We start from the raw sequence: 9515 nt of genomic DNA on the forward strand, positions 1-9515 counted from the left end.
AGCACTAACAGCTTTGGTATTTATCCAGACTGATGTTGTGGGGGTTCTCTTAGGACCAGAGAAAAGTTTTACATTAACTATCCACAGAAACCCACTTTAAGTTTTTCGGGGATTTCAAGCCAGACTCTAATTGCCCAGTGACTTCTGCTAAGTTCTTCGAATGAGTGGAGAGTATGACAAAGATCTTTGCCGGCCTCAACTTTTTCCCAACGTCAGCTAAGCAGTGCTATGCCAGACATTTGTTATAGAATCTCTCACGTAGTCCTCAAGAGCACCATTGCCAGATGATAGCACTCCCATTTTACAGATGATTACAACAAGATTTTGAGAAGCTCTAACTTACCCTAACAGCGCAGTTCGTGGATGGCAGGACAAAGACCCAAACTCAAATACCACGAATACCCAAACATCTAATGGGAACCTGTCTGAACTCAATAAACTTGCAGAATAATTGTTAACTGAGCAAACCTGAGATGGCTTTTTTTTTTCTTTTTAACCTTAAAGACACCATGTTTTTCCTGGGCTCTGAAGACCGCCTGGGTTGTGATATTTATGTGATACAGCTGCAGACTATGCTACAAAGCCAACCAAGCTAGAATTATCATTTTCAAAAGCATCCCACCTGCATGCAAGAAAGAAGTACAGCTGAAAGTGAGCCTTCCTTCTCTATATAAAGAAGTCTCTGGCTCTTGTGAAGAAAGGGGTGGATGTTTGTTGCCAACGATGGCTCCTGGTAGCACCATGTGGCTGTTAGGGTACATCTTTCTCTGTTTCCCTGTATCATTTGCTCTGATCAAGCAACCTAAGCCTGAGACTCCTACTGATCCTGGTGTGCTCCACTGTAGACCATGGAACTTTAAGTTTACTATAAATTTTCAGAACCAGGAGACAGGGTCTTCCCCTGTACTTGTAACCTGGGGTAAGTTGGGCAACATACCTGGCTTAGCTAGCCAATGAAATGTCTCCTCCCCTACCTGCAGTTACTCTTTCGTCTTCTGTCCTATTATATTCCTCCTTTAATGAACTCTACAGCCTCTCTCAGCAGAGCACTCTAAAATAAAAGGCACTTCTGATACTTCCATTTTGTTATCTTATTGGCAGCTGTCCCTTGGCTGGCTGTCCTCTTGCTGCACCAGTGACCATGGAAATTGGAAACTATTTCTGCTTCTCTTCTCCCCACCCCTCTGTCTGCAGACAACCAAGGGCGATTGCACAGGCTGCAGAATGACACTGACTGTGGCACCCGGGTAGGAGAGGGTCCAGGCCCCTCCGTGGTACTGGAAGCAAACTACAGCAGCTGCTACGTCACTGAGTCGGTGAGTAGAATCCAGTTGTCGGGGCCACTGAGACCTCCTTATGCCACCACCCAGACTGATTCCTGGAGTCTGCTTACGCAGGAACCGTACTACGTCATGCTGGTCGGGGTTGAAGAGGTGGACGCAGCTGGACAAAACCTGGTTACAAAGCAGCAGCTGCTTAAGTGTCCGATGCATCTCCCAGGTAAAAGCTGGAAGTACTTAGGTTCTGGGTGGGACATAGTCCTCTAGAAGAGGGCTTAGGGTTTCTCTTAACTGCCCTGGGTGTTAACAAACCCGCACGAAGGATCTTTTCTTCCAACTCGCACCTCCAGAGCCCACCCCGAGGATAACTGCCACTCAGGTGTTTACTGACTGTTGAGGCACTGTGGTTGGGGCTTCGTAAGTTACATCGCCTAAACCTGACCCAGTTCCGTGGGCACTACTGCTGTTCCCAGGCATGCAGCTTGCCCAAGGGCCCATCACTGAAGAGTGGCCAAACTGTGATTCAAACAAAAATTCACCAAGGACCAGGAACTCATTGCTCTCAAAGAGGAAGCAGATGCTAGTAAGATTACCTGGAAAATGCCTGGGAGAAGCCATGTGTGCCCTAAGACTAGGACTCGAGTCTCTTTCCCTCCCAGCTGGTGCCTGGTTGATCACTTAATTGGGCACATAGTACAAAGTCTGTTTCTCTAACTCTATTTCAAATGAATAAATCTTTAAAAGATCAATTTTAGGGGACCGAACATGGTGATGTAATGTTTTACTTAACCTTAACACGGGTATGCTTGTTGAAGCGCTCTGCATGCCTGGGAATTGAACACTAATGCTAACACTGGAGGTGGTGTCAAGCCCAACCTGGAAGTTGCCTACCTTGACTCTCTGCTCTCTACAACCCCAAGCTCCAGATGCTGGACTGTGCGACTCTGTCCCAGTGCAGGACAGGCTGCCCTGTGCTACTGCACCCATCTCACAAGAAGACTGTGAGGAACTAGGTTGCTGCCACAGCTCCGAAGAGGTAAATGCCTGTTACTATGGAAACACAGGTGAGTGAATTACCATGTCTGAAAACAGCTGAGGAAAAGCACTAACTACTTAAAAAGAAACCCAGAAGGAAAGACAGTTTGTTCACAAGGCAGACATTAACTGAATGGAGGTTGACACACAACCAATGCCCCCAAAGCACTTAGGCACTAAATATAATGCCTTCTATAGCCTTCCACCACTCAGTCTCCCAGAACTCATATAAACATTTAGTGAACTCAAAATTAACTGTACAACCCTGTACTTACTACTTGGCAGCAACCTCTTCCCAAGGAAGAGTTATTGGTGACTGATAGTCAGAGATGCTCAGATCCTTACTTTAAGGCTGTGTGCCCCAAATCACGCTCCAAGGTTTAACATAAATCTTAGCCTCATTCAGCATGTAATCAATGCAATCACTATACTCTGCTCTGAATTCTGAGGAGTAAAAGTACTCAAGTGCTACTAAGTCGATTTTGCAAAGTAAGCGAAAATAAGGAGGCTAAATACCTTGCCAAAGATTTCACAGTGAAGAATAGAGGCAAGGCCAAGCCCAGGTGCTATCTAGACCCTTAGTTAAGCTGTGACAGCTGCACTTGCACCAAGGTTATTAGCTGGGAACAACTTAGTCAAAAAATGAAGCTATTAGACTTTGGTCCTGCAGGTTCAGTAGTGGGAAAGATAACGTGTGATCAACGCAGCCACTGTGATGTTTCAGTGACCTCACACTGTACCCAAGAGGGCCACTTCTCCATCGCCGTGTCCCGGAATGTGTCCTCGCCCCCACTGCACTTGGATTCTGTGCACCTGGTCTTCGGGAATGACAGTGAATGCCAGCCTGTGGTAGCAACGCGTGCCTTTGTCCTGTTTCTGTTCCCATTTACTGCCTGTGGTACCACAAGACAGGTAAGATTGGTGGCCTTGGGCTTTGTTTCTGACCTGGGGATTTGAGAATGCTCTGAGTGGTGGGAGAGTCAGACTATCTAGGTCATGAAGGAGGGTATATCGGGGGGAAATTCCCTTTGTTTGAAAGGGAGAGACAGGTCTTCTATCTGCATGTTTACTCCCCAAATGACCACAACAGTGGGGGCTGGACCAGGCTGAAGCCAGGAGCCTGGAACTCGACCTGGGCCTCGCATGTAGGTAGCAGGAGCCATGATTAGCTTTCTCCGGCCATGAGCAGGAAGTTGAATTGGAAAGAGTGGCCAGGACATGAACCAGTGCTTGTGGAATGCCGAAGTCACAAGCAGCAGCTTACCTTGCTGTGCCACTGTGCCAGCCCCAGAAATGCACACTTCTGCTTGTTTAGGGCAGAAGAATGCCCCGTTACTGAGAAAGAATCCTTCTCCCTAGACACGCAGCAAACAGCACTATGGTTCTGATCAAGCTAAGGGGCTGTCGCCTTATGAAATGGAAAAAACAAAACCAAAAAATGGATTGTTCTGACTGCACTGCTCTGGGGAAACTAGCAAGGATACTGAAAGGAATTTCTGATTATATTAGGATTCAAAGTCTCTTCCCATCCTTGGTTGTGGTGAGGAAAAGCAATCCCTTCCTGGGCTATTCACTAACACATGCTAGTGACCCTGTGTTCATGGATCCAGAAATACAACCTACAGAAAAGCAGCATTCAGCAATAATATATACAGCATCTGGCCAGCATGAATAACGGGATTTCTCTTTGCCCCCTCTAACAGATCACTGGAGATAGAGCAATATATGAAAATGAGCTGCTTGCCACTAGGGAAGTGAGAACTTGGAGCCGTGGTTCTATCACCCGTGACAGCATCTTCAGGTAAAATCTGGCTAACCTGATTATGCTTGGCCAGAATGACTTCCCATGCTCCATAAAGCAAAAGTTCTGACCCCACACAAAAATATTGTTCAGGGGTCAATGTTGGGTTCAGCAGGTTAAGCCCTGCCTGACACTGTCAGCCCATGTGAGCACCAGTTCAAGTCCTGAATGCTTCACTTCTGATCGAGATCCCTGCTAAAGCACCTGGAAAAGCGGTAGAAAATGGTCAAAGTGCTAGGGCCCCTGCCACCCATGTGAAGAATTTAGATGGAATTCTAGGCTCCTGACTTTAGCCTGGCCCCACCCTGGCTGTTGAAGCAATTGAGGGTGAATCAACATACGCAAGATTGATGCCTGTGTCTCTCTCCTTCCCACTCTACTTTGTCTGACTCAGCCTTTTGAAATGAATAAAAACTAAATTCCTCAGTGACTTGTAAATTAAGGCTTTGGACAGAGTCCCATATCTTCACTACTGAAGTCTACCTGTATGACTGCTACCAACTGGCTAAGCCTCAAACTTAACTAGACTCATGCTATGCCTGCGAACTGAGATTTGCTTCTCATTTTGTCCTATTCCCTTCTACCCTCATTGTCTATGCTGAAACCCAAACAATATCTTGAACACATTATCACTTAGATAACACTGAAAGATTTGTTTCCTTTCCATAGCTTAAAGTTAACAAAGAGGATGACCCTCAAGGCCCTGCATGAAACAGGCTTATGAGTATCTCCTCTCCAGCCAGCTCTCCTTGAACATTCTCAATCCTTTGTTCATTCAGTACTGCCTAACTTCAAACTAGTCCTTTCATGGAACTTGACAAAGACCTTTCTTACCTCTAAGCATTGTTCTAGGGCAGGTCTTCTCCCTCCTGTATCTCTTGATAGCTAATTCCATAAGCTGCCTGTAAGATCCTTCCTGACCACCCTCTCTGCAGTAGGCATTAGTTTCTCATGGTACTATGTTTGTCAAATGGTTCTAATCTCCAATTCATTCTCTGGTCCTATTTAGATACTAGCCTCTCGAATAAAACACAGCTCCCACAAGGGGAAGAGTGATGTCTACCACACTTAATCTATATAACAATTGGCACTTAATGGCTCCCCCAGTTCTTAAAGATGGTTCCCATAGACCAGAGCTAGCCAGCTAAGATCTTTGTTCTTCTGCAGGCTCCGGGTCAGCTGCAGCTACTCCATAAGCAGCAGTGCTCTCCCAGTTGATATGCATGTGTTGACTCTTCCACCACCACTTCCGGAGACCCAGCCTGGGCCCCTCACTGTGGTACTTCAGATTGCTAAAGGTAAGGCCCTCTGGCTCCATTCTAAATCTTGTCACTCTTCTGGGGCATGAAGACTCCAACTAGACAACAAAACACTCTTTGAGAGAGAGATGGGGATGGCAGACTGATTAGAGTACCATAAAGATTGCTACCTGCTTAATTTACTTCACTCTTTTATTCTGCTTGTTTGCAGATAAAGACTACCACTCTTACTACACCATGGATGACTACCCAGTGGTAAAGTTACTTCGGGATCCCATCTACGTGGATGTTTCCATCCTTTACAGGACAGATCCATACCTAGGTCTACGCCTGCATCAGTGTTGGGCCACACCAAGGACGAACCCCTTGTATCAACCACAGTGGCCCATACTGGTGAAGGGGTAAGTGGCTCTTTGACACATCTACATGCAGTCCCTCCTAGAAGCCCATTCTGACTGCTGGGTCTCTTGGCTTAGATGCCCTTACACTGGAGACAACTATCAAACCCAGCTAATCCCAGTCCAGGAAGCCTTCGATCTGCCATTCCCCTCTCACCACCAGCGCTTCAGCATTTCCACCTTCAGCTTTCTGGATTCCTCAGTGGCAAAGGAGGCTCTAAAAGGACCGGTATGGTATTCCCTTCAATGTCCCTCAGTAGGACTCTGAATGTCATTCACTCAACTGTTTCTTAGTCCTACCAGTCCTCAGCCAAGGTTGTCCCTTAAGGCTGGCTCAAGTGCTGCCTCAACAACACTTGGTCCTAATAGGACTGACATGTGCTGCCCAGGCTCCAGTTCAGGGATATTGTTTCATCTGGGGCAATGACAGTTATCTGAACTTTTTCCTTTTCTTGGGGAAATGAAGCAGGTTTGCAAACACAATGGTAATAAAACATAGCCCAAATTCTTTGGATTCACAGATATATCTGCACTGCAGTGTGTCAGTCTGCCAGCCTACTGGGACACAATCCTGTACGGTAACCTGTCCTATTGACAGTCGTAAGTACTGAAGCTCCTTATACTACTGGGGGGCAGACTTAAATCTTGCATCCTACTTCTAAGTTCTATAACTACTAGCCAAATGACTCAAGTCTATCTTTAAGATTTCCTATTACAGCGTAAGTGCTTACAGAAAAGACAAGTAGTGTCTTAGAATCCTAGCTCTTCTAAAACCTAAGCTGTGAATCTTAGGTACCCTTTGAATTGTAGCTTTCCATATAAATGACTAAACCAGGAGCCAAACAAGACTGGACCACACATGTGTCAACTTAACAAAACAGCTGGTTAACTCACAAATAGGTCTGTACCTGCTTGCCAGCTAGTCTGTAGATAGTCAGGACCAATGCATCTACAGCACACTTGTACTTCTACCTGGTCAACGACTGCTTTTCTAACTTAAAAGCTTCATAAGTTTATGAATTTCAGTATTTAAACAGCTTTTAACAAAACCATAATAACAAAGGGTAGTTATTTGGGAAATACTACTTTGTTTTTTTAACTTTTATTTAATGAATATAAATTTCCAAAGTACAGAATATGGATTACAATGGCTTCCCCCCCATGGCGTCACAACCCTTCCCTCTCCCACTCCCTCTCCCCTTCCATTCACATCAAGATTCATTTTCAATTCTCTTTATATACAGAAGATCGGTTTAGCATACATTAAGTAAAGATTTCAACAGTTTGCTCCCACACAGAAACAAAGTGAAAACTACTGTTTGAGTACTAGTTAAAGCATTAAATCTCAATGTACAACACACTAAGGACAAAGATCCTACATGAGGAGTAAGTGCACAGTGACTCCTGTTGTTGACTTAACAAATTGACACTCTTGTTTATGGCATCAGTAATCACCCTAGGCTCTTGTCATGAGCTGCCAAGGCTATGGAAGCCCCCTGAGTTCACTGACTCTGATCATATTTAGACAAGGCCATGGTCAAAGTGGAAGGAAATACTACTTTGTAAACTTACACATCATTTGAATTGGATATTATCCCTACTTAAACTAAGCCACCTGAGTTTGACTGGAAAAAAGCATAGATGTAGGTTAAAACCACTTCCTATTTTAATAGTTACCTTCCATGTGACAAAGATCTCAGGATTGAGAAACCACACACTTTCATGCTTTATATAAGAGGCATTTCCATAGAAAGGAATGTCCAATTTGGACAATGTATGTCCAAATCCTCATAAAACTGAGGCAATTGTTTTAAATCTCATATCAGTTTGCATTAACAGGGCTCTCATAAAGCATGGAATGGAACTTGAGTCTAGAGACTTGGCTTTGGACTATAATATCTCCACTGCATGCATGCAAAAATAACTAGTTCTTGTTTCTCCAACAGGAAGAAGAAACTCGGACATCAATTTCCAGAACAGTACTGCTAACATTTCTAGCAAGGGACCCATGATTCTACTTCAAGCCACAGAGGATCCCTCAGAAAAGCTCCATAAACACTCAGGTCTCCTCCCATTCATTTAACTTAGCTCTAGACTGAAGGGTGGTTTAGGTAGTTACTTTATTTGCCCTACTCCCTATCCCTACTAATGGCGGCCTTAAAAGAAACTGGCTAGCATCAAGATGTCCAGTGTTAGGACAAAATCCTTTGGTTTTATACACTAACCCATCTTTCCACTCCAGGTGTTCCTGTGCATCCTGGAGCTCTATGGGTGGCAGGCCTTTCTGGGATCTTCATCATTGGAGCCTTGCTTGTATCCTATGTGGCAATCAGGACACGAAGATGAGTTCCTTGGGCCAAATATATCAATAAAACCAGAGTGCACCACCAGCATGTGTTTGTCATTTGTTAAGGTAAAGAGCTTAAGGTTCTAACTAAGTCATGATTCGGCTGCTCTTGGCAGTTCATGTTGCCAACTTGATGCGGTGCTATGCCTGTATAAGTACAAGACTAAACATGAAATCTCAACCAAGTAAGATAAAGTCAATAAAAGGGGGGGAGGGTTACAGAACAAAATTCTTACATGTCGAGTAAAAGAAGGCAGAACTAGTACATGACTAATCATCAATCTCCTAGACCACTAGTGTTCAACTTTATAGTACATCAGGAGCACAAGAAGGTAGTAAAACTACTTAGACCCCTCCCAGACACTGATACCGTATATCAGGGCTGAGGTTTAAATCCAGATTTTTTGAAGTCTAAGACTAGGCTGATCTTGAGACATTGAAAATCAATGTCTATAAAGTATCTAATTATGGGCCGGCACCGTGACTCACTAGGCTAATCCTCTGCCTGCGGCGCCAGCACCCCGGGTTCTAGTCCTGGTCAGAGCACCGGATTCTGTCCTGGTTGTTCCTCTTCCAGTCCAGCTCTCTGCTGTGGCCTGGGAGGGCAGTGGAGGATGGCCCAGGTCCTTGGGCCCTGTACCCACATGGGAGAGCAGGAGGAAGCACCTGGCTCCTGGTTTCAGATCAGTGTGGTGCGCTGGCTGCAGCAGCCACTAGGGGGTGAACCAACGGAAAAGGAGGACCTTCCTCTCTCACTGTCCACTGTCAAAAAAATTATGAATTAGTCAACTAAAAGTAACCTCATCAGAAGCAGCTAAGTTTTCAGCTGAAAATTATAGGCTTCCTAGTTCAAGATGGGGAAGGAAAAATGATGAGGGGGAGGGTATATGATTTTTCTCAAGGTAAATATCCAACTCAAGGAACCTCTAGTAGCTGGTGCTATATTCCCTACTCCACCAAAGACTGGCAACTAACCCTGATTATATAAGGCTTCTCTACTTGTCTTTACAGAGTTACTTCTAGGTTACTTGACATTTTGGCAAGGTAAGTTTTGTTCTTGGTCTTTGAACAGCTGCTTTGTAGACGAGCCAACCTGGCTTCAAACTGCTCAAGGCACAGGATGAATATTGCTGTTATTCAACTTATCAACTTATTACATTCTCTGTGATTGTAGCTATTCCAGATGCTTTGGTATTAGCTCAGCCTCATGACAATTTAATAATGGTAGACATTTGTTGTAAATCTGGGCTAGATACCTTACCTAGTGTCACCTGTCACACTTCAGCTATACTTCTATCCTTTAACTTTAGAGAATTTTCTTAATATTCTGAAAGAGCTCTTTCCCTACTGCTTTACTTCACAAACAGTGGCAACAGCCGGGGCTGGACCAGGTAG

General features: G+C 44.7%; 1 protein-coding gene across 1 annotated transcript; it reads left to right on the forward strand.

The window, feature by feature from the left end:
- The first annotated feature begins 710 nt into the window (after positions 1–710).
- On the forward strand, positions 711–8163 carry ZP4 (zona pellucida glycoprotein 4). The gene is given in 12 exon segments (NM_001082295.2): positions 711–919; positions 1195–1316; positions 1398–1500; positions 2201–2344; positions 3040–3227; positions 4019–4116; positions 5284–5414; positions 5587–5776; positions 5852–6002; positions 6295–6373; positions 7720–7836; positions 8016–8163. Coding segments are annotated over 12 exon segments (1623 nt in total). The 5' UTR covers positions 711–723; the 3' UTR covers positions 8120–8163.
- Positions 8164–9515: the final 1352 nt, after the last annotated feature.

Source organism: Oryctolagus cuniculus, chromosome 13, assembly GCF_964237555.1.
Source record: "Oryctolagus cuniculus chromosome 13, mOryCun1.1, whole genome shotgun sequence".
Lineage (NCBI taxonomy): Eukaryota > Metazoa > Chordata > Mammalia > Lagomorpha > Leporidae > Oryctolagus > Oryctolagus cuniculus.